The sequence below is a fragment of the Astyanax mexicanus genome, chromosome 15 (assembly GCF_023375975.1).
Source record: "Astyanax mexicanus isolate ESR-SI-001 chromosome 15, AstMex3_surface, whole genome shotgun sequence".
Classification (NCBI taxonomy): Eukaryota; Metazoa; Chordata; class Actinopteri; order Characiformes; family Acestrorhamphidae; genus Astyanax; species Astyanax mexicanus.
The window spans coordinates 772,755-798,605 of NC_064422.1; the positions used below are offsets into that span (position 1 = coordinate 772,755).

The window sequence follows — 25,851 nt, forward strand, 5'->3', positions numbered from 1 at the left end:
TTGGTTTTCCAAACAACCATCAGGCGTCATCTACATGCCAACAAGCTGTTTGGGAGGCGTGCAGCACGGAGAAAGCCTGAACTGAGTTCTAATCATAAGAGTGAACGGGTGGAGTTTGCCCAGCGGTACTGGGATTGTAACTGGGACCGTGTGCTTTGGACAGATTAGAGCAAATAAGAGCTTTTTAGCACCAAACACTCGAAGTGTGTCTGGTGTAACTAAGGTTGAGTATGCAGAAAAGCACCTCATGCTCACTGTTAAGTATGAGGGAGGATCAGCGCTCATGCTGTAGACCTGTTTCTCCTCCGAAGCACCTGGGAACCTTGTGAGGAGACATGGGATCATGAAATATCAGGACATTTTGAATCAGGATCTGGTGGCCTCTGCCCAAAAGCTGGAGATGGGTCGTCACTGGGTCTTTCAGCAAGATGATGACCATAAACATTTGGCCAAATCTACTCAAATATGGTTCACAAGGCACAAAACCAAGCTCCCCTTAGTCCCCAGACCTTATTTAAAACATTTATTTCTTAATGTGTATTTTTTCCCCACCATATAAAGGAACTTTCATTATTAAAGCTTAGATTTTTATCTTTTTTGCATTGTTGTCCTATATTATTTTTTTAAAGAATTTATTAGAAGCCAAAGAACACTTCTTCTAACCAGGAATGCCAATAATGATGGAGGGCACTGTATGAGGATTTTGCCTGAAAAATTTTAATTTTCATTTGATGAAATGTGTTTAATAAACAAAAAGCTGCTCAAATCAGTTTACATCCTGGGGACTATGAGAAGCTGAGTAGGAATAATTAATATGTATGGTTATAATAAATGTAATTACTGATTGTTCTAGAGTCTCCAATATCTACAATGTTACAAGATCTGCAGGAAACCAATTATCACCATCATGTAAAAATAAATTGTTTCGGTTTCATTCAAGAAATGTAAAAAAATAAAGTGACACGGTTAAATATCTGTTTTAAAACACACCAAAGTTTAAAGTTTAAATTTGCTATTTTATATATAGTTATTTACCTGAATAACTTTACTGGTGACAGGAAAAGTGCACAAATCAACAATTTAGAAGTGTGTTTGACTTTTAATTAAGAATATACCACCAGAATCTACTGATCAAAACTTCTCATTTAAAAATTCATCTTGAAGATACATCTTAGTGCTATCATTAAAAATAAATTTTCTTTAGGATGTTATTTAGTTTCTTTACGTCCCTTTTCTGCTCATACAGTGACCTCTGCAGTTGAAAGATTGAACTGCATGGAAGAAAATAAAATAAGAGGAAAGTATTTAAATGATTGCAGTTTAGGTGTGTGTGTGTGTGTGTGTGTGTGTGTGTGTGTGTGTGTGTGTGTGTTTAAGTTTGAGCAGGCCTTCAGCTCAGTTTAAAATACTGCAGCTCTGCACACTTGTATTCTGTAACAGCACTTATATTCTAATTAATTTAGTTAAGTGTACTTCTTTTAAATATATATTCATGCTTTATTCTTATTTTATTTTTATTTCCAATGTTAGTGTTATTCTTTCATGTGTTTTTAATTTGACTTCTCTTTGTTTTATTCTTATTGTATTTTTTTCCATTTTTATTGTTATTCTTTTTTATATGATTTTTAATTTGACTTGTTTGTATTTTCTAATTTGTAAATCACTTTTAAATGACCGGTGTGTATGAAAGGTGCTATATAAATAAACTTGCCTTGCCTTGTGTGTGTGTGTTAATAAAAAAATGTTATAATCTCATTTCATTTTCATTTTATTTCCACACTGAGTACATGATTGACAATAATACAAATCAGCAAACCGCATGTTCTTATATAAAACATGTTACTTCTAGTAGAAAAATCTTTAAAATATAACTAAAACCTTTAACACCTTACGATTTCTATATACACCATCGGCCATAAAATTATCACCACCTGCCTAGTAAAGTGTAGATCTCCCTGACTGAGGCAAGCTCTCTGAAGGTGTCCTGTGATATCTGGTATTAGTCCTGAGTTCCCCTGACTGGGTTGGAAATGTTTCACATGGCAGTGGTTTTAATGTTAAAGCAGATCAGTGTACATTTCCACATCATATAAAAATAGAATACATGCTTGTGATGATTAAAAAAAAATAAAGGAATGAAAGTGGTCATGCAGTAAATCATTTTTAAAGATTCAGAATTAGGAGTTTGATTAAGATTCTCTTATATTAAATGGAAGTAAATCACAGTAATGTTTTGCCAGTGATTGGGCCTGAAGGCTCTCTTTTCCTTCATGACTGTTCGGATCACTTGAAGGCAGTGGAAGTTCTTTTTACTTGTTTTATGGCGTCCAGGATTCTGCAAAATAGAAAGACGTATTAAATCTCTTTTTGCTAAGATATTTAGCAATAGCTATCACTACCACAGTTTTAGCACCCATTGTACATATAAAGTATCTACGCAAATATTTAAATTCTGGTAACACTTACATCTGAAATGAAGACATATAACACAAGTTACCTTCCTAAAACAGTCAGTTTTTTTTTCTTTTCACAATTGGCTTAATGCCTAAATTATCTCCTCATGATGCTCTATTTCAAACCTTTCCTAGCTTTTTTTTTTTTTTTTACCATTTTTTAGCTTTCCAAAATGGAGAAAAGCTTTACTAAACTAATCTCTACGATTCAGGAGATTTTTCCTATAATGCAATAAGTTTCTTATTATGAATGAAGGCTAAAGGCTATAAATTTTTGCATAGTTGTTTAGTCTTATTGTTGATTTATTTATTCATTTATTTATTTTAGTCTGCATTTTTAGTAAGCAAAATAACTCCATAGTCCATAAAGCTAGCTATAAAAGTTTTACAGTTTGTGGTTTTTAAAATATTAAAAGTGTTAACGTGTTTTAGTCGAATTTACTGCTCGACTATATAAAAAAATATCCTGCTAAACCATTGCTATTTTTAAATAGCCATAACAACTGTCTCTTGTGTTTGCTAAAAAACTGAAAAAATAGTAATGTAATTTGTATATGATTCGATATGTAATTAAAATAATATATAATAAGATATCTTAAAACATTTCATCTGGTTTGTGTGACTGTCTCCTATAAATACATCGTAACGTCAAACTATCAAAACCCATACAGACCAATACAATCACATATACTAATACAAATATTACAGCCAGATTAGTCAAATACTAAAATAATTATTAGCTGAATCTAGGAGTGTGCCATGTCATATAATTCACAATAATATTGTCAACATTTTTAATATTGTTATCGCAAAACACCCTGAAGTATGCATAAAGCTTAAGGGTAACATTTTTTACTGTTTGTGGCAAAAGGCTAATTCACACTGTTCTCATTTCCCATTAAATCATATCTACTAGAGACAGATTATATCTGTCCAGTAATATTTATTTTGCTTTAATCCTGGATATTTGGAGTGCATTATTGGTATCATGACTTTCTGGATCATTTACTTATGTTACAATATGGTAAAAATCTAAATTAGGGTTGTTTGATATCATACAATATGCAATAATATCGCCAAATAAAGTTTCGTATTCATTTTGTTGCAGTAGCGTATCCTTAAAATAATATTTTTTTCTGTTTTGTCAGATCACAAAGAATATCGTTATCACAAAAATACCCTGAAATTTCATGATACTGTTTTATAACCATATCGACAACCCCTAGATGCAGCCCTGCTATTAGAAAGGTGGACATATTATTCTGATATGATTGTATACATTTCTTAAAACACTTTACTTTAAAAAATGAATGCTTATTTATGGTGTAAACAGTGCATAAACATACCCCTGAACATTTCCTCCAGATGCACAGAGTTTGGCGAAGACAGGAAGCTGTGATAGAGCGTACTGATACTGAGAGAGAAAGAGGAAGAGAAGATCACTGGTTGGTACAGGTTGCTGTGCAGATTGATATTAGGAATGCTGTCCAAAAAAGAATTTAATCAAACTATACAGTGGTGTGAAAAAGTATTTTCCCCCTTAATGATTTATTTTTTTCTTTTTTTTTGCATGTTTGTCACTATTAAACGTTTCAGATTAAGATACTCAAAAGCTAGACAAATTCAGGAACAAATGAGAAAGAAGGTCATTGAGATCTATCAGTCTGGAAAAGGTTATTGAGCCATTTCTAAAGTTTTGGGCCTACAGCGAACCACACTATACACAAGTGGTAAAAACGTGGAAATGTGGCAAATCTTCCCAGAAGTGGCAGGTTGACCAAAATGTCCCCAAGAGTGCAGCAATAACGAAAGAGAGCCAAGACGAAAACCACCGCTGAGCAAAAAGAACGTTAAAGCTCGTCTCAATTTTTCCAGAACTCATCTTGATGATCCTCAAGACTTTTGGGACAATAGTCTGTGGACCAGAGGAGGGAGAAAGACTGTGGAGAGACAGCCTACTCATTTGAATAACCCCGCCCCTGAGGGCTGCTATTATTATTATTAGTAGTAGTAGTAGTAGTAGTATTACTTAGGTAATATTTGTCTAATATTAAAGTTTTTTTTTGATAATCTGAAAAATGAAATACTTTTCACACCACTGTATGCTTATATTTTTTTTCATCAAATAAAACTGTATAAAATGTACACAAAGTACTTTAATGTTTTAAAAAATATATTATTGTTTGTCATTGTTTGTTCATTTGTTAATCTTCATCACAGGTGTCTGATCTAAAAACAACTTATAATATCAATACAGCTCTGTGATCTGCAGTTACTGCATGTAACTGTACACACCTCTGTCTCATGCCAGTTAAAGCAGGTGGTCCTGAAGAGTTCTGCCACAGTTTTGAAGTCCTGTAGCTGAGTGCGGCTCAGTGACATTGTCTCGGCTGCAGCAGATCCTCCCCCTGCTCTAATAGAGAGGTCACGTATCTCCTCCGCACTGCGCTCAATGCTGGACCTTATCTGATAATAAAAGATAAGATCATAATAATACATTATACCTCTGATCTCCTACTGCTGCAACAAACACTGTAAACACTAAAGTAAATAAATACTAAAATATAAATAAACCTTAACATCGTCATCCTATGCATTTCTAAACTCAAAAAGTACATTAAACACAAAGAAAGAATAAAAAAGCAAGAAAAAGGAATAAGGATAAAATTACAGAAAAGTACAGAGATGTTTGGGGCTCCTCTCCCCCTGATGATCTGAAAAAACCCTGCTTAGGCCAAACCAACAAATCACCTTGATTAAGTTGATTTTTTTTATCTTTTATCTTTGGGAAAAGTTAGGGAGTGAATGACATTTTGTTTGGTCTATATTTTCCTCCTGTTTTGTGAGGAGGCAGTCAGGATATTCAGAGTATTTCTGTGTATTTTGATTTCTTTCTTTTAAGTCATAAATGACACAGACAGGAGTTGTAGGTTATACAGATTATCAATAATAATATGTAAAATAATAAAACAAACAAATTAAATAGAAATAAATCAGTAATAGTTTGCACTATTGTATCAATCCTCAATCCCTTTTCTTTAATCACACATACATTCATGATAAGATACTTATATTCAATAAAAAAATAATAATACTAATTATAATATTACTTATTATGCAGTCTGTGTAGCTTTGTTATAAAATGTATAGAAATGCGATAAAATACATTAATAAAAATAAATATGAGTTATGTAGGTTATCAGAAAAAAGTAAATAAACCAATAAAACAAGCAATTTCCATTTTCAGGCTGCTGACAGCTAGGATGTTACTACATGCTCACTATAATAAAACTCATTTTTGCTTAGTGGTTGCTTTACCAGGTGGTTACTATGGTGTGTATTATGCATTTTATAAAAGAACACTTGTGATATGCTTTGAAATACACAATAATAAAAATAATAAAATGCTACTCCTCCAGTTTTATTACAGCTTTTGTTGAATCCGTTTTTGTTGTGTAATTATAGTAATACTACATTATTATTACAAGTGTTCTATAACAAGATACTACCATTGTGTTATTACCATGTAATATATAATAATATTATTATTAGGGCTGTCAAAGCTAAGGCGGTAACGCACACGATTAATTTGGAATCAGTAACATGTTATCAAATGAATTACGTCACCAAGTTTGACCCCAATTTTCGCTGTAATCTGCTCCGTGCATTGTCCAGTCCCAAATATATTTTGGAACGCTTCGCTTGTGGTGAGAATGTGATCTGGTCTCGACCCAGCTATCAAATATACTTATTTTAATTGAGCTAAACTGCAGATAAGGCGCAGTTTAATCTGATATATTAGACAGATAATATACTACTGCTATGAACAAACTATCTCTGTTGCTCCATGCTGTTTACACAGACAGTAATGTGCTGCATTCACTGCTCACAGACGCGACACTGCACTACACATCCCATTGGAAACATTGAAAACATTAAAGGTGCAGATTCGGCTTCACACTGCACAGATATTCACTCTGGAACACAGAATCTTCTCACTATATTTACTTTATTGCTCCCGCACCAGACATCTCTGGCCAATCAGAGGAGCCAATGAGCTTGTGTGGTTTATTGGTGAGCATTTGGTGTGTGTAGGTTTATGTCTGTGTGAAACCAAACCAAACAGAGGGAGAAAATACTCCAAAAAAAACAAACTCATCAACTGATCCGAACCATAGAAACTTTCCCATCTAGAGGTGTGAAAACACTCTTTTATACCCAGCAACTTAAGTTCCAATTCAGAAATCCTTACAAACAAGCTGAGATGCTTACAATCAAGAAAAAAAAGTTTTATTCCAGCCCCATGTTGCCTTATTCCGCCCTTAAATATACAAGTATATACTAGTATTTTAATTGACACCTCTAATATAAATATAACTGTATTTTACATTCCTTACATTCATTCTTTTATTAAACTAATCTATAAAAACTTGCATCTTAAGGACAAGTGTGATTAATTGCAATTAGTCACAGAATATTATTGTGATTAACCTGATCCTTTTTTAATTGACACTGCTAACTATTATATATTATTATATAATATTACAATTGGTAAATTATCACTATTATATAATTGCAATTGTGGTGGAAGCTTTACAAATATGCATGTATGTACAGGGCCTGACCTTCTGAAGATTTTCATATTTTTTCTTGAGAGCCTCTTTTTTGTCAGGATCTTCCTCTCTCTGAATCTTGTGCTCCAGGATTTTGAATGGTGCCTCGTAGAAGGAGATCAGATCTGTAGGCTTTTGGACTTTTTTAGTCTCTCGAGTTGACGGTGGGGTGTTTTTCAGAAACGTACTCACTGATAGTTTACTGACATCCTAAAAGATAAACAGAACAACAATTAGACAACATCTCACACTGCTGTACTAATGCATCACTGCATTACTGCATCACACCTGCCATACAACATATGGACAAAAGTTCTCTTTCTTCTAAAATCAATGCCTGATATGGTGCCACAAAAGATTCATGTTTATTTAACTGAAGAGAGAGTTCTATTCTCTTTCTCTACAGGGACTGGAATTCTGTGTGTGTGCATCTGAATATTTATATCAGAAATAGGCTGTCCACAAACATTTGGACATGTTATGTCTGAATAGACTATTTGATGGACGTACCTTGTCACCATACTCGCACGGGACAGACTGCTGCATATGTTCTTGCAGGTTTGTAAACTCATCTTGGAAGGTGATCTTATCAAGGTCAGACTGCAACAAAGAAAACAATGATTTATCTTTAAATCAAACGTATAGCATGCAGATGTTTTTTTTTTTTAACTCAGGAAACATCATGTGGAAACAACTAAAGATCTCAGCATGCTTCTTGTAAAGAGACATTTAAGAGAGTTGCACATTCAAAAGCACCTTTATACGTTTACAAGCTTGTACACATTGAGTGGTTTTGTTTGCCTGTGGTGAAAATTAACAGACTACATTCACAGAGCAATAGGGCTGTGACGAGACACTAATATCACAAAGAACGTTCACGAGAACGAGAACGAGGCATATTAAGACTATGGTTTGTGTTTTTTTCTCCTATATTTCTTGTAATTTAACTATGAATAACCATAACCAGTCATATTAAGACTATGCTTGAAGTGAAACAGAGACAGAACATGTTTTTAAATACAGTACAGAGCTAAGGGATTAGTACAGCTCTCTATGAAACAGTCACATGTAGGATTTACTTACAGTATTTATATATGGTTTGTATCTTGTTGGTCACTCTGTTACCGTTTATTGTTTCCACTGGAGCCAAAATGCAGCCAGACATACAACTTAAAAGTAGCAGAAGCTTCTTCTATACAAATACCTGAATTTTCCTCTTCTGCTGAGAGCTGCTCTCACTGCTCAGCCATCATACTCTATTGCTATCGCTACTGGGTTGCCAGATCCCTCTTAAAAAGTCCACACTTAACTGTTTTTGCCCCGCGAGACAGGTTTAAGTCTGACGAGAAATATCGTCCGCTTTAATCTCGCGAGATCTCGTGCCATAAGATCTCGTCACACCCCTACAGAACAGGTAATAATTCAAGGTTTTCGTCCACAGGATACAGGTTTATCACTTGTGCAGCAGTGTGAGCAACAAAAAAACGCAATGAATCTGATATATTTAAGCCCAATTCAGGACACTTCAGAGTGTGGTAGTGAACTACCTGTTTAAAATTCATGACTTGCTTACACTGGCATGTGAATAGATGGGGAAATAGACAGCAGCAGTGAGTGAGGGTTTCAGTGGTGAGATAACGAGGTAACCGAGCTCAAAAATAACAATTAAAGACTCACAACCACTTTGTCTATATATACAATGTATTACAAAATTGAGTACATAGCTCACTTTACTGATGATCTTGGCCTCTGTGCTGCAGCTCAGTTTCAGGGTGTTGGCAATCTTCTTGTAGCCTTGGCCATCTTCAAGTAGCGCAACAATTCGTCTTTTAAGATCCTCAGAGAGTTCTTTGCTATGAGTTGCCATGTTGGAACTTTTTAAGTGATCAGTATAAAGAGTGTGAGAGCTGTACTACAAAATGGAACACACCTGAGACCTAGTAACACTAACGAGTCACATGACAGTTTGGAGAGAAAATGACAAGCAGTGCTCAATTTGGACGTTTAGGGGTTATATAAGCTGCATACAGACTATTTGTCATTGTGCCAAAGTGTCATTTTGTCAGTTTTGTCCCATATAAATGAATAAATCACAGAACTTTTATGGGGTGCAATAGGGGTGCTATGGCTATGCTAGAGGTAGCAACACCACCCTCAAGCCCCTCCCTGGAACTGCCCATGATACTTACACAGAGTGCATAAGAATTATTTGGTTACATGATTGAATTACAGAGTATAATAACATTGTTTTTTTTAAATGAAATATTTGCGGGAGAAAGCAAAAAATGGTGAAATGTAACTTTTCAAAGTTTTAAAATTTAACTTCATCATGAAGTTATAATACACTGTAAATAACAACTGTTCAATATCTTTTTACAATACATCTGTCTTACAAGAGATGTAAAATGAAATTTTATATAATTGTATATATAATGGTGAAATGAATTTCCTTCACAGTCTGTCATTAAATGAGATTTAAAAAGCACCAATGACTCCCCAGTCTATAATAACACTTCACCTCTCTTTACTGCAGGGGTATTTTGAAGCGTTTCTGTTATTCAGTTAAAGAGATGTAAAGAACTGCTTTTCCATTTTGTCAAAAAAGAAATAAACACAAAAATGGAGATACATTTTAGGTTTTGTGTGATTATAAAACCATGTATACCACGTGTGACACAGGTGTGTTGTTTGTGTGGCAGTGTGAGCGGCAAAAACACACCGAACCTAACATTTTCAATGTTTCTGATTTAGGCTACTTCCGTACTGAAATTGGTACTGAAATTTGATGCATATCAAATTTGAGAACAATGACTCAATCTGAACAGCCAGTTTGGAATTCATGTGAATTTCACAGTTTAAACTGTAATAATGTTTTTAGACAAGGAAATGCAGCGGTGAGTGAGGGTTTCAGTAGCGGGATAATGACGTAACAGAGCTCATTAATACTGGACTGCTGTCTCTTTTCCAATAATATTAAAAGACTTCCAACCACTGTTTCTAATGAAATGGACCAACATTGCCATAGGAAGAAAATTCTTAAAAAGAAGTTTACAGAAAGGACTAATGTAGAAATTACTGGGTCAGTTTCTATCATACCTGTCAAGTCTCCTGTTTTGGCCGGGAAACTACCGTATTTTACTCCTCTTTCCCGCCGTCCTCCCGTATTAGTATTTTCCCGTAAATTTCCCGTATTATACTAAATAAAAAAAATATATAGGCCACAGGCGACAATGCACTGACCGCTGTGTGTCTCTTAACCAATCGTCGAGCCGGTTCAAGGAGAAAGTCCCGCCTTTCAGGAGAAACAGCCAATCAGCTAGCTGGTTTTGCGGAGCGCAGTTTAGTGTGGGGGAAGCCCCGCCCCTCCCCTTGCTGTGAGTTCAGGCAGCTAGTCGGAGCAGCTGTCGTTAAAACTAATCTGAATATACGGAGATTTTTCTAAAAGAAAGGTAATTAACCATGTAAACTGTGATGAGATTGTTTCTGATAGCTGGTTAAAAAGACTCTTCTCTGAATCAAAACATAAATTAAACCCACTGTGTGTTTAATAAAATATAGCTTGTGACTCAGTTAGCTTAACTTTAGAATTAGCTAGATAGATATTCAGGGTTTGAGAAAAATCTACATATATATATATATATATATATATATATATATATATATATATATATATATATATATATATATATATATATATATAATGCCCTGCCCTGATGTGCCTGATCAGCCAATAACTATCATTTCCAAACTCTATTAGTTCAGGGCTAGTTTGTAATGTTATGTATTATTTAGAAGGGGTAGAAGAGATGGTTGAGCTGGAGAGAGAGAAAATGTGGAGAGGGCTGAAATTAACTGAACTGATCAGGAGTGGACTGAACGATAGAAAGAAGTATTAATGAAAGATTAGTAATTGTGTAGGCCCCTTAGGACTATTATTTACTTATGGAATATATCTGATCCATGTCCTTTTTGTAAATTTGTGCACCCTTCAATTTCAATTTTAAATCTATTAAATAATAATAAAAAATAAAAAAGCCCTTATTTTTAAGTCCAAAACTTGACAGGTATGGTTTCTATACCAGTAATATTTTTATACCACTAATATTTATACAACTTGAGAATACATCATTTTAATGCACTAATATCTTTTGTTTACATTAGTTTGTATAAAAGAAGGAATACACACCACTTCAGTGTACGACATCCAGACCGCTGACATCTCTGCAGCAAGATAGGTCATTCTTTCCTCATCATAGTAGCAAAAATAAGCCACTGTATCAGGAGGACACGCTGTCACACCATAGACTGAAACACACCACGACAGTCTCACGTTAGATTGACTGAATTCACTCATTTATAAATAATCATTAGCATGCTTCCAGCCAGGGTCCAAGATCTAATCAACAACCTACTGCTGACGTTTTCAGGAAGATTCTCCAGCATTGATCCAGAGTAGCAGCACTCCATAAATATCACCATCTGCAGCATTACAAGATTACATTTAATAACTGGGTATATTATGAAGATATACGTTGATCAAGCATAACATTATGACCATCTCTTAATTTTACACCTATTATCCACTTCATTTTTAGCTCCATATAAGACTATAGTCCTGTATTATTTTCTTCTCATGCTGTCCTTAAAGGGCCAGGACACCAAGTAGTGAGTGTTGTGCTGGTTTAAGTGGATCAGAAACTGCAGCAGTGCTGCTGGAGTTTTTAAACATTTTGTTTACTTACAGTAGTAAGACACAGAAGCTCTCAATCTGCACAGTTTGTGTTGATCATCCTCTAGAGCAGGGATTCCCAACCTTTTGCAACCCATGTCCCAATATAGCACAACCATCATCTTTGTAATTTTGGTTCATGTGCATGTGAAGCCTATTGCTAGGTACTACCTGCTGTATTTTCGTAATTGGATTTATGCTGACTTTTGCTGTCCTTTTCTTATTTATTTATTTTTTTCGATGATGCGTAAAACGCATACCACAGGAAGCAGGCTTCCATCAGATTATCACATAACCAACTTGTTAATCTACTAGTTAGCTAGCTAGCTCTGCATGTCATGTGAGTGTACTATGCCAACCCAATCAACAAGATCTGTCTATATACTGGAAAATATTTTCTTGCAAAAATTGGTCTACGGCCCCCTTGCAGTACCTCTGCGGCCCACTGGGACCACTAAGTCCAGCAGTGACACTGAGGTGTTTAAAAACTCCAGCAGCACAGTGTCTGATCCTCTCATACCAGCACAACACACACTAACAAGGACATGGTCATATTGTTCTACTTGTTCGGTGTATAGCTAAAACACCTACATCTAATGTTACATCTAATGTGAAATGTTCCAAGTTCTTAGAATTTACAACCTATTTTGCATTTTTACAGAACAATTACCAATTTACCAATCAAACCTTTAACAATTAACCATTTATTGTAAGTAATTAAACTGAAATAAATGCTAATTGAGGTAATTACCTGTTTGAACTGCTTATTGTTAGCCATCTTTTGAAGCTCATCAATGAAATCAGTTGCATACAGCTGAAATTAAAATGTGAGAATTTAGTAGCTTAGTAAACTCACAGTTAATTATATAACTTGTTCAGTTTCCTACAAATCCTTCAACAGAAACAGCCGAGTGTTGATGCAACCTACGGTGCATTTTCTTTTTAAATATACATTTTTAAGTCTTTGAGGGGGTGCAGTGTGATTAAACTATTAGTTACAGTTCCAAAGAATAATAGTTGCAGTTAAATGTGAAACGCACTGAGGATGAAGGGAAACAAAACAAGCCAGGAGCTCCATGGTCTGACAGGAAGACGAAGATCGTGTCATCTTTTCCACTAAAACAAAAGAACAAAAAGGCATTTTTTAAGCTTATAAGCATTCATAAATACACTTTTATCCAATTCAAGTGTAAAACTTATTATATTTAAAGTAATTTTACAGACATATAAATGAACTTATAGAGTTCCTGGACTGTTTGCAATCACTTGTTCCTTGTTTTACCTGGCATTTAACGTTAAGCAGAACGTAAGCACAGAAGCCCCGCCCATTTAGCTCTCCCTCCATGCCCCGCCCCTTAACCCATACATCACCCAGCCCCTCTTAAACTACCTCTCCCATTTTTTAGCATTCCACATTTTTGCCATGCCAGAGTTCAATATCTTTAAGCTAGTTTGGTGCAATGAGTTACTTACTTATCATTTTATATATATATATATACACATATATACAGTTATATACGTTATACATTTATATAAGTTACTTTTATAAAATCACAGTCTGTGACTGAAAACTTGCGAAAGAGTGACGTTATAAAAATAATAAAAATAATTATTTAAAAGGATTTTAGTTATGTATATATATATATATATATATATACATAACTAAAATCCTTTTAAATAATTATTTTTATTATTTTTATAACGTCACTTTCGCAAGTTTTCAGTCACAGACTGTGATTTTATAAAAGTAACTTGTTCTTAAAAACACTGCATAACAATTATTTTACTGGAAAAATAAGATCAGAAAGAACTAATCATTTAAACCTTATCTCAACATTTTAAATCTAGCTATTCCTGTGATAGAGTACATGATTTTTCCTTGACAGTTTTTACTGTATATGTTTATGGCATAGTGTAACAATCCAGATTGGGTAAATTGTATCAGTATTATTATCTTATTAAGTGAATTAGATTGGTTCGCTGGAATAAGAGTTATGGAGTTATGTGTATGTTTAGTGATAATTTCATACATTCCAAAAAGAGAGACTAACCTTTTTATGACCTTTTTAGGTCCAGTCTTGGTCACAGCGCTCTCATCCCCCCGGAGTGCAGCGAGGAAGTTTTCAGGAGTCACATCCTGTTAGAGTATGTTTTAAACTGAAGTACATATAAATAAAGGAAATTGATTTAATCTGTGTTGTGTATTATGAAATAGTTACTTCTCCAGTGTAGTCTTTCAGCACTCCAGGGTAAACATTCGGTCCGTTGGGTTCATTGATAATGTTTCCCTGGTACGGGTTCCTGTCGAGAGATACAGTAAATGATGTGTGAGAAACAGTAGTGTGGACAAGTGTTTGGCCCTTTCATGATTTTTTTATTTTGTCACTTTTAAATGCTTTAGATCATCAAATAAATTTAAATATTAGTTAAAGACAACACAAAATGCAGGTTTGCAAGTAAATACAAAATGCTGTTTTGAAATGAAGCTTTTTAAATGAAACATAACTTACCTGTGGTTTATCACACCATTTCTTAATGGTTCAATTTCTTAAGCCAAACCCAGGCCTGATTACTGTCACACCTGTTCTCAATCAAAAATCCAAAATTACTTTCCTTACCGAATATGAATGTATACTTCATACCAAAACATTATCTAAAAGCACCATAGGGGCCTTGTCATAGCACCCCTTAGTTAGCAAAACTAACCAAGGTACATTTCTTCATAAAGCAACAAGCTAATTTTACGACCCAGTGTGAACATGGGAGAACAGGGAGAAAGTTAGCTACTGCAACAGCCAGGCTGCCACCTCTGCTGTGCCATCTTGGATCTGATTCTATTAAGTTTAGGGGCAAAACATTTTTATTAAAGAGCCGTGTAGGTTTGGATTTTTTTCTCCCTTAATAATAAAAAACTTTATTTAAAAACTGTATTTTGTGTTTACCTGTGTTGTCTTTGACTAATATTTGAAATTGTTTGATTAATTGTAACATTTAAGAGTGACAAACATGCAAAAAATAAGAAATCAATATATATTTTTTTCATTTGTATAAGCAATCAGATTAAGGCATTGATGGAATAAAATGAAAACACTTACTCTGTATTGTAAGCGATATCATCATACATCATAACTACAACCTGCTCATCTGGAATTCCATTCTTGTGAACTATCTGATATGCATGGCAGATGTTAGCCTGAAGCAAGAGAAATCAATTTTTGTATCACAATTAAAACAATAAAAACAAAAAGAAGAAAACATACCTTTTACATATTACAAATATTTTACAGAAGGACCAACTTTCCATTAATTTAGTGAAGAACAATCTTAAAATGATGAGTAATCCCCAATCCTTTTATACAGTAGTGCTTTTTAGAATTGTCTATATTTCTGAATAAATTTGATAAATCAGAAGTCCTTAAAATAGATAAAAAGAACTCAGTCAAACAAACAAAACAAAAATATTATACTTGCTCATTCATTTATAGAGGAAAATGATCCAATATTACATATTGGGAAGTTAAATGATAATCTTAGGCTGGCTAGGATGACTTTTTAAGCGGGATCTGGCAACACAGCAGTACTGTGTGTGGTGTATGCAAACGTAGTATCTGCGCCCCAGGAGGGGAGGGGGTGGAGGAGATACGTTCGGTCATTACTAGCCCACCGTGCTCTGCGAAACCAGCAAGTTGATTGGCTGTTTCTCCTGAGAGAAAATGTATTTGGGGCTTTCATTTGGCGCCCCCTGTAGTGCAGCGCCCCTATGCGTCGCATAGGCTGCATACCCCTTTATAAGTTGTATATCTGGCTGCATTTTGGCTCCAGTGGAAACAATAAACGGTAACAGAGTGACCAACAAGACACAAACCATATGTAAATACCGTAAATAAATCCTACAAGTGACTGTTTCATAGGCAGGTGTACTAATCCCTTAGCTCTGCACTGTATTTAAAAAATGTTTTATTTTTATATATCTTATTCTTATTTCAATTTCTTATAGAATCAACGTGTGAGAGAAACCAGTCTGTTAAGTTTGTGTTATAAGATTTTGTCAAACAAAACTCTAGTTTTCAAGCCATTTTTTATTTTTAAGGTTTTCTTTAAAATTGTATTTTTAAATCTCTTCTCGTTCTCGTGAACCCAATATCGTGTCTCGTCTCGTGATATTAATGTCTCGTCACACCCCTAGTGCAAGTCTAGGAGTGTATCAATCTTTAAAGGGAAGTTGATACAAGAAAGGTTTATGATGGAGGGAGAAGTCATCTATACCATCTATATTGGAAAAGTCAGTTAAGAGTTTAGGTAGGTGGTATACTGCAGCACTGAATGATAAAGAGCAGGTGGAAGGGTTGAGGACAGAAATGGTGGAGGCCATTAATAGAATTGATAAGTCTTTTCTGCCAGGTAAATTAAAATTGTGGCGTCTGCAGTTTGGTTTGTTGCCTCGTCTAAGGTTTATGATATTCCGAAAGGGTTATGAACAAGGCTATAAGGACATGGTTGGGGGTGCTGCGTTGCCTTAGTAGTGTGGCGTGGTGTGGGAGAGGGATGCTGGAACTGCCGTTGACGAGCTTGGTTGAGGAGTTCAAATGTGCTAAGGTAGGACGTGAAATGCAGTTGTTAGGGTCAAAAGACGGGCTGGTTAAAGCAACAGCACCAGTGACTAGGTCTGGGAGAAAGTGGAATGCTCGAGAAGCAACTCAAGCAGCAAAGAGGGCACTGGAGCACAGGGATGTTGTGGGGCAGGTGCAAAATGGGAGGGCAGGATTAGGTTTAGGTGATTCTTGGAAAGCATTCGGCAAGGCCACATCACCTGAGAAAAGGCGTATGGTTACAGGGTTTATTCGTGAGCAGGAGGAGGAAGCAAGGAGGGCAAAAGCAGCAGGGCAGAGTAAACAGGGGCAGTGGATGAGATGGGAAAGTGTAGAGAAGCGGAGAATCACCTGTCGAGAGTTATGGGGATTGGTCGTATAAAGTTTCTGTTGGGAGCTACATATGTGTATATGTTATGTGCAGGATTTGTCAATTTCCTGTATTATATTACTTTGTAAGTGGCAAAAGTATTTATATCCTGCTTTCAGTATCTGGTGTTTCCCCTCTTCACAGCAATAACTGCAACTAATTGTTATTGATAACTGTTGATCAGTCCTGCACAGCAGCTTGGAGGAATTTCAGCTCATTCCTCTGTACAGAACAGCTTCAACTTTGAGACGTTGGTTGGTGTTCTCACATATGCTGCACGCTTCAGGTCCTTCCACAACATTTCCAATGAATTAAGCTCAGGATTTTGACTTGGCCATTCCAAAACATTAATTTGTTCCTTTTTGAACCATTCTTTGGTAGAACGACTTGTGTGGTTAGGGTCATTATCTTGCTACATGACCCACCTTTTCAGCAGTAGCTTTCTCCTTGCAACCCTGCAGTGTTCTACTGAGGGTGGACACATGAACAATAACATTAGCCAATGTGAGAGAGGCCTTCAGTTGCTTTGAAGTTACCCTGGGGTCTGTTGCTTTTGGAGTGATCTTAGATTTTTACCATTCCTGAGCAGTGTTACTTTACTTTGAAAAAGTAATTAGTTATAGTTACTCGTTACTTCTCCAAAAAAGTAACTGAGTTACTAACGGAGTTACTCCACTATAAAAGTAACTAGTTACCAGTAAAAGTAACTATCGCGTTACTTTTATTATTCGCCCGTCAAAAAAAAGGAAATTAATTATGTATTTACTATTATTATTAGAAAAATACCAAACGATAATAAACCCAAAATGTTGACAAAAATATAATCTAACGAATTACAAAAAATTAAAACGAAATTCTTCACACAACCAAAGAAAATTACTACAACATGTAATACTGAAAAAAACGGAAAAAACGGAAAAACGCGTCTGGGGATGGAGTTAAACAAACCAAGCCACACTCAAAGGAAATATGTATATAAACAAAACAAAATAATGGACAAAAACAACAATGTAATGACCGTTAAAATGGTATTAATATAACAGCTTCACCAAAAGAGAATAGAGCTTAGATCGGCCCAAAAAATCCGACCCGACCCAGCCGGAGCTGCACGTTCTGCCCAAGCCCGAACCATGAACTGTCATTATGAGCCCGAGCCAACCCAAACCATAAACTGTCTGTTTTCGGGCTGATTGAATGAGAGAAATATAATCAGAATTATGTTAATTAACACTGAAACATAGCATAAAACTATTATTTAATTAAAATGATTTTTAAGAACAGCTACACACAGTGCTGCAAGTCAAATGCGGAAGCGTTCACGTGCGCCCAGAGCTACGTGATTACATTTTTCATTTTATTATAGTTTGATTCAGTAAGTTTTAATTTGTTTTTAGAGTGGGCTTGCTAGTTTTTATTAGTTTTCACACATCTCATCAGAGAGATCAATCTAATAAACGTCAGAGAGAGAGAGAGAGAGAGAGAGAGAAAGAGAGAGAGAGAGAGAGAAAGAGAGAGAGAGAGAGAGAAAGAGAGAGAGAGAGAGAGAGAGAGAGAGAGAAAGAGAGAGAGAGAGAGAGAGAGAGAGAGAGAGAGAGAGAGAGAGATTTGCGTAAGTTACTCACAGGTAAATGTTCTCACATACTGAATCTCCTGTTTCTCTTTCATCTGCCTTGCGCTCATATTGTAATCCCATACATAGTTCTGCAGTTTTTCAGTGTTTTCTGTCGTATTTTGCGGCTAGCGTGAGCGCTTTACACAAGAACTAATGCCACGGACCACGAGGTGTTGCGCGCTCGGCTCTTATAAATAAATTAAACACGAAAATTCAGTAATTTTAGTTTTGTTTTAGTTAGTTTTATAAACACAAAATACAGTTCGAGATAGTTCTGTTTTTTCCTTTTAATTACCGTTTTTATTAGATTCAGTTAACACAAATGTTTTTCACTTTCAATTTTCGCTATTTCGTTCGCTTTAGTGAACAATAATAATTGGTTACTTAGCAACATTGTGATTATCACACCAGAGCTTTATATAAAATAAAAATAGGAGCCCGATTTCGGGTCGGTCCTCAGGTCAGGTGGGGTTCGGGCAGAGAATCTAAGCTCTAAAAGAGAAAGCAGCAGCACCACAAAAACCGGAGCAGCTAAAAAGAGCTTAACGTCCTTAATTCGGAACTTGGGTTGTCCACGGCAATCACTGAATTAATTAGAGCAGCAAATCGTCACAATTGTGCCTCACTTCACCACGCCAAACCACAGGCACAGCGGCCAGAAGCTCAAGTTCACCGGAAAGAGGAGGGGTTAACCAGGGCAAAGCGAAGTTACAACAAAAAAAAGGTTTATAATAGAGCGGCTAAAGTAACGTGCAGTAACGGGGTGTCGGAAATGGTAATGGCGTTATAGTTACAGTCAGAGTAATTAGTTAGATTACTCGTTACTGAAAAAAGTAACGGCGTTAGTAACGCCGTTAGTTTTAACGCCGTTACTCCCAACACTGTTCCTGAGGAGGGTAACAATTGTTTAGACTTTCCTCAATTTGCACACTGTTAGACATGTTTATCTGCTGCAGAGAGTCCTAATCCATTACGAATGTGCTTCTCTAAGGGGACTAGACAGGGGCTGGATGTTTGTTTGCATTTACACAGCTTTGTCTGCAATGAGTAGATGAGTGTACAGATAACCTCTATTAAAATTATTGATACAATTTGATTTGGTCTGTACTTTACCTGCAGTCCATAATTGTCCCAGGTATTTGCTCCAGCCACAAGAATGGCCCACTGTTTACCGACAGTCCCACTCATTTCTGCTGCCAGCGATTTTGCTAGTTTTCAACACTGAAATAAAAGATCTCAGGTTTAATACTAAACTTAACAGCTGGGCTATTCACACGTTATCAAACATATACATCCAATAATATAAACATATGGGAAAAAATGTCCCTTTTGCAAATAGCACCTTGACCATTACCAGTTGGTATCTATTACAAAACCTCTGGAAAAATGCTGGTGGATATTTGACCATTCTATTTTAGTTAAATGAATTTTGTTGGTTTGCTGATGGTTTGCAGAAAATAGACTTTTCAGTAAAGTCTACATCTTTCCAGAGATGTAAAGTAACAAAGTTCAAATACTTGGTTACCCTACTTAAGTAGAAATTTTAGTTATCTTTACTTTACTGGAGTAATTATTTTTTGGCCTAATTTATACATTTACTCCTTACATTTTTACACAATTATCTGTTATACTTTCTACTTATTTCATTTTAAAAAATAGCCTAGTTACTATTTTATTTCAGCTTGGTTTCTTTGTGGCTTTTGATCATTGATAAACAAACCCTATCCAGATAAATCTCTCCATCCAGATGCAGTGATTCTATTTGTGGTTGCATGTAGAGAAGTATAAACATATACCATTCTGACACACTGTTGGTTTATATGCGAATGTATTGGCTCCACATTTACATCATCTTTGTGCCACAATATCTGGGGTCTTTATATTAGGTTAACAGTACATAAAATGGTAGAGATCATCTTTTTTTGGGCCTGTTGGTGTGTCTTTGGTATCGCAAGGGCACATAAATCTGCCTTAAACAGCTCAAAATTCGCGAAAGGCATGAACTAAATATCCTAATTAATCATGGGTGTGTTTTGGGCGTGACGTGAAATAAACCATCAGTGAGTGTCTTACCATTCCCTTTAAGAGGCAGGTGCCTTGGCATCTTAACAGCCTGTCGCTTTTGCTCATCTCAGCAGAGGATACCGACGCAAATCAAAAAAACCCTTACATTTCTCCAGTACTGCATTTGGTTTGTATACTTCATTTCTCAAGTTAGCATTCTAACTCCCTAACTGAAATGAGGGAATGTGAGACCAGACGAACGTGATCACAGCAACATTAACACAATTTATAAAAGATGGGAAAAATTTAACCGCAACATCAACAAATTGGATAAAAAATATGGAGTTCCCTTCAATCGAAAGTTCTCCTTCCCATGATAAATACAATCAAATAACAATTTCTGATTTTATTTCTAAGATCAGATGCAAACTTACCTTTAACAGCCAGCTGTCTGACTCATACTGACCGGCTTTTACAGTGTTTTTATAGCTTTTTATTTCCTGTAATTCTGAGTGGGCGTCTGGTTTATCAGGAATTTGAAAGCAGTTTGAACTTGTGTAGGAGGAGTAGGAAGGCAAAAACTGATAGTACTGTTATAAACTAATATGACTATTTGTCATACTGGTCATATGTTCATTTTATCAGTTTCATAAAGGGTTTGGAGTGGGATGAAGTGTGACAAGGTGAGGTGGATTATTTTAGGAAAGTAAATTCAATGCTGGAAATGTATTGTCTGTGTGCAGAGGGTGATAATCACACCCTGGTCATGCACAGTTGTGGTCATGTTTTCTGGGGCTGAGTGAAACATATATTTTAAATATACCAAACAAGACATTTGTTTACAACTTTCTAAATACAGGATCAAAAACACATTAAACTTGCTAATCAGCTGAACATATATTTAGCAAGATCCACCTTTATCAGATATTTTTGAACAAGTTTCAAAAAATTAAATTATTAACAAGATTTTGACGGAATTCTCTTGTGTGAGAATTGTGACCAAGCTTATTCACTTCAGTTACACTGTTTGTTTTCTGACATGGACCTTAATTTTAAATTTCATTTGGGTTGAGCATTAAAAAAAATTATAAAAATGATAAAAAAAAACAACCATGACCCCAGATATTATTTTAATATATATATATATATATATATATATATATATATCTTGGGTCATGGTTGTTTTTTTTTACAGGTGCCACCAAATTTCCTTTTAAAAATGTACTGACTCAATGGATCTATTTTATTTTTTAGAAAAGTCATCCCATCAATTAACAACAAAAATAAAATCTTCTAGTTTGACTTGTTTGAGTGGTTATGTGACTCAGTGAGGGTCCTTAGTCTAGTCATGAGCAATAATTAAACTTGTTTGTTACTTTAAAGACTAAGAACAAAATGGACGTTCTTAAAGGTTATGTGATTCTTAAAGTCGTTTGTAAATTACTAAGATCATTCATTATCGGGAAACGCACCCCAGTACAGTACCGTCCACATTTACCAACCACTCAGCCCAAGCAGCAAAAAAGAGGACCAAGTTTCATGTCAACAAGCGGTTAGTTTGAGGTTCTACCAAAGTATTTTGATGTACAGGGTTCCCGCGGGTCCTGAAAAAGTCTTAAAATGTTACATTAAAATCTGGGTAATTAAGGTATTATACAGTCATATGAAAAAGTTTGGGCACCCCTATTAATCTTAATCATTTTTAGTTGTAAATGTTTGGGTGTTTGTAACAGCCATTTCAGTTTGATATATCTAATAACTGATGGACACAGTAATATTTCAGGATTGAAATGAGGTTTATTTTACTAACAGAAAATGTGCAATATGCATTAAACCAAAATTTGACGGGTGCAAAAGTATGGGCACCCTTATCATTTTATTGATTTGAATACTCCTAACTATTTTTACTGACTTACTGAAGCACAGAATTGGTTTGGTAACCTCATTGAGCTTTGAACTTCATAGCCAGGTGTATCCAATCATGAGAAAAGGCATTTAAGGTGGCCAATAGCAAGTTGTTCTCCTATTTGAATCTCCTCTGAAGAGCGGCATCATGGGCTCATCAAAACAACTCTCACATGATCTAAAAACAAAGATTGTTCAACATAGTTGTTCAGGGGAAGGATACAAAAAGTTGTCTCAGAGATTTAACCTGTCAGTTTCCACTGTGAGGAACATAGTAAGGAAATGGAAGAGCACAGGGACAGTTCTTGTTAAGCCCAGAAGTGGCAGAACAAGAAAAATATCAGAAAGGCAGAGAAGAAGAATGGTGAGAACAGTCAAGGACAATCCACAGACCACCTCCAAAGAGCTGCAGCATCATCTTGCTGCAGATGGTGTCACTGTGCATCGCTCAACAATACAGCGCACTTTACTCAAGGAGAAGCTGTTTAGGAGAATGATGCGAAAGAAGCCATTTCTGCAAACACGCCAAAAAACAAAAAAGCAAAAGCACACCTCAGGCAAACACCCAAATATTTAGAACTAAAATGATTAAGATTAATAGAGGTGCGCAAACTTTTTCATATGACTGTATTGTCTTAAATTTACTGTAAATTTGCTGCAGGGGTTAAATTTTCAGACAGTGCACTTAATTTCAGTGGAGAAGCGCATACTACGCTTAGCGCCAAGGTAGCAACGTTGCTACGGTTACAGTAGAGCTAGCTAACATTAGCGGCGAGCTAGCTAACATACTATCTTTAGCGGCAAGTGAGCTAATGTTACTGGGGAGAGAACTATGGTTACAGTAGAGCTAGCTAACATTAGCAGCGAGCTAGCTAACATACTATCTTTAGCGGCAAGTGAGCTAATGTTACTGGGGAGAGAACCATGGTTACAGTAGAGCTAGCTAACATTAGCAGCGAGCTAGCTAACATAATAATGTTAGCGGTGAGTTAGCTAAGGTACGGGGGAGAGAACTAAGGTTAGTGGAGAGCTAGCTAACATTAGCGGCAGGCTTGCTAACATACTAACGTTAGCGGTGAGTTAGCTATGTTACTGGGGTTAGCAATGAGCTAGCTAACATACTAACTTTAACAGCGAGTTACTGGGAAAAGAACAAGTAATATCTAATATACTCTAAATAATTCTGAGAGTGTTCTGGTAGGTTTGTTAGTTGTAAATGCTCTCTACCTTTTGAAAGTATTTCATAAGGATTAAAATGAACTAAAGGGTATACTCAAAAACACAATTTCACCCAGCAATTTGCAGTATTTACATTGGACTGCATAAAAGTACGCTTCCACATGTTCTGTGCAATTACACATCATCACCAGAGAGATCTCTACATCCCTAAATTCCCCAAATTTACAGACTCTTTTAATCCTCTACTACCATCCTTCTTAATCTTAACTGAGCTCAAAAGATTTGGAGAAAGGAGCAATAGTGAAACAAAGTTCCCAAGAATCCAAAAATTCTCCTTTCCATGCTAAGTACAATAAATTATTAATTTATTTTCATTTCTTAGATCAGATGCAATCTTACCATAAACAGCCAGCTGCCAGCTTTATAGTGACTGTCTTTACAGTGTTTTACAGCTTTTTATTTCCTGTAATTCTTTGTGGGCGGCTGGTTTGTCAGGAATTCTGAGTCAGTTTCCTGTTTGGCCACTTCCTCCTGCCAAGTTACAAACTGAAAGCAGTCTGCTGTCCTCTAGGAGGAGTGGGAAGAGAAATATGATAGTACTGTTATAAACTGATAAGAATGTTTGTTATGACCCAACAATAAGAAAGAGACTGAACAAAGGAACATCAAAGCTTGTGTCAGTTTTGCCAGAAAACATCTTAATAATCTCCAAGACTTTTGGTAAATACTCTGTGGACTGATGAGACAAAAGTTTAACTTTTTAAGAGGTCCCCCCACCCCATTACATATGGTGTATTCCATATATTAATATTCCAGCAGTGTTGGGAAGTAACGGATTACATGTAAGGCGTCATTCACGTCAGACACCCTCACCTGTTTATCAGACAGGGCTAGTCCGCACAATGGAGACTGACGACGAGAGCCTGCCATGCCCTGGCATGGAAATCAACTCGGCGGACATATTGATTCATTACAAACAAATAAATAATGTTTTTGTAGTGAAATCGCTCTGATATGACAGGGAACACTCCTCCCTATGTGTGTGCAGCGGTGTCTGTGTGAGTGCAGGCAGTGAGATGGGAGGAGAGGTAGGAGGGGGAGGGGTGACACCCGTTGCAGCTCCAGCAGACAGTGGCTCTGCAAACACATCTACATATATTTCTGGTTATAAAGCTTACGTTAGTCACTTGAAGTAATGTAACTGATTACGTTACAAATTACATTTTGAGTGATGTAATCAGTAATCTGTAAGGGATTACATTTTAAAAGTAACCTTCCCAACACTGCATTCCAGAAAAAGAACAGTATACCTACAGTAAAACATGGTGGTGGTAGTGTGATGGTCTGGGGCTGTTTTGCTGTTTGTGACCTCAAGCCCAAAGGAACTTGGATTCTGCAACAGGACAATGATCAAAAACCACCTCTAAATGGCTGAAGAAAAACAAAGTGAAGATTTTGGAGTGGCCTAGTCAAAGTCCTGACCTGAATCTGATTGAGATGCTGTGGCATGACTGTAGAAAACCCTCCAGTATAGCGGAATTACAACAATTCTGTAAAGAGGAGTGAACTAAAGACTCACTGCACATACTAAGAAAAATAAGTACAGATTTGTACATAAAAGAGTACAAAGCTTGTCGCTGGAGCTGTACTTTATATTGAGGTATAAAGATTATAAACCTTATCATTAACTGAATATGTGTAAAGAACTGAAGATCCAAAATTGTCTGGCTTTCAAATAAAAAATATATAATTAAAATATATATTGTTTATTAGTACAGTGATACAGAATACTGAATGTAGCTTTTGGCTGCAGGTTAAATGGTACAAATTTGTACTTATTGCTGTTAGAAATTACTTTGTACTTCAGAGGAAACAAATCTCACCCTGTAAAGACCAATATTGTACCTTTGAGGGTACGATTATGAACAGAGTACCTTTGATTACAAAAAAGTACTCATATTGCACCTCAGTTTTTTAGAGTGCAAGTTACCACAAACACTTATTTGCTGTTGTTGCTGTTAAGGGTGGAACAACCAGTTATTAGTTTTAGGCAACAAACACTTTTTTACACAGGGTCATGTAGGTAACCTTCATTTAAAAACAGCAGTTTATGTTTACTTTTGCTGTCTTTGACTAATATTTAAATTTGTTTGATGATCTGAAACATTTAAGAGACAAACATGCAAAAAAGAAGGGGGCAAACACTTGATCACACCATTGTATCTATCTATTGTTAGCTATATCTTATTAAAAAATGTGTCATTCATAAAAAATTGTAATCATGTTAAATGCTCCGATAAAACATTTTGATGCTCGCTAATGACGTGAAATCTTCAGTCCACGAATCTGAACTGATCTAAACCTGAAAACCATAAACTGCTGACTCTGGCTTGGTTT

At 35.8% G+C, this 25,851-nt stretch overlaps 1 protein-coding gene across 2 annotated transcripts; it reads right to left on the reverse strand.

Annotated features, from left to right (window-relative positions):
- Positions 1–1,742: 1,742 nt before the first annotated feature.
- Positions 1,743–24,522, reverse strand: LOC103043747 (legumain). 2 transcript variants are annotated; one of them, XM_049465137.1, is made up of 14 exons: positions 24,328–24,522; positions 19,480–19,587; positions 14,891–14,988; positions 14,015–14,096; positions 13,847–13,932; positions 12,836–12,911; positions 12,547–12,609; positions 11,479–11,545; positions 11,253–11,371; positions 7,577–7,666; positions 7,079–7,276; positions 4,749–4,919; positions 3,800–3,867; positions 1,743–2,335 (listed from the first exon to the last, which is right to left on the reverse strand). In XM_049465137.1, the coding sequence occupies exons 2-14, from the start codon at positions 19,552–19,554 to the stop codon at positions 2,284–2,286; spliced, it is 1,245 nt and encodes a 414-aa protein (XP_049321094.1). In that variant the 5' UTR covers positions 19,555–19,587; positions 24,328–24,522; the 3' UTR covers positions 1,743–2,283. The 2 variants fall into 2 exon arrangements, with proteins under 2 accessions (XP_049321094.1, XP_049321092.1); XM_049465135.1 differs by lacking the exon at positions 24,328–24,522 and adding an exon at positions 23,854–23,952.
- Positions 24,523–25,851: the final 1,329 nt, after the last annotated feature.

Excerpts from the sequence above, each read along its gene's own strand:
- LOC103043747 (XM_049465137.1), bottom strand. The coding sequence starts at position 19,554 with ATGAGTGGGACTGTCGGTAAACAGTGGGCCATTCTTGTGGCTGGAGCA. Across the intron at positions 14,097-14,890 it reads GATATCGCTTACAATACAGA|GAACCCGTACCAGGGAAACA; the intron begins GTAAGTGTTTTC and ends ATCTCTCGACAG. Across the intron at positions 11,372-11,478 it reads TCTTCCTGAAAACGTCAGCA|TCTATGGTGTGACAGCGTGT; the intron begins GTAGGTTGTTGA and ends GGTGTGTTTCAG.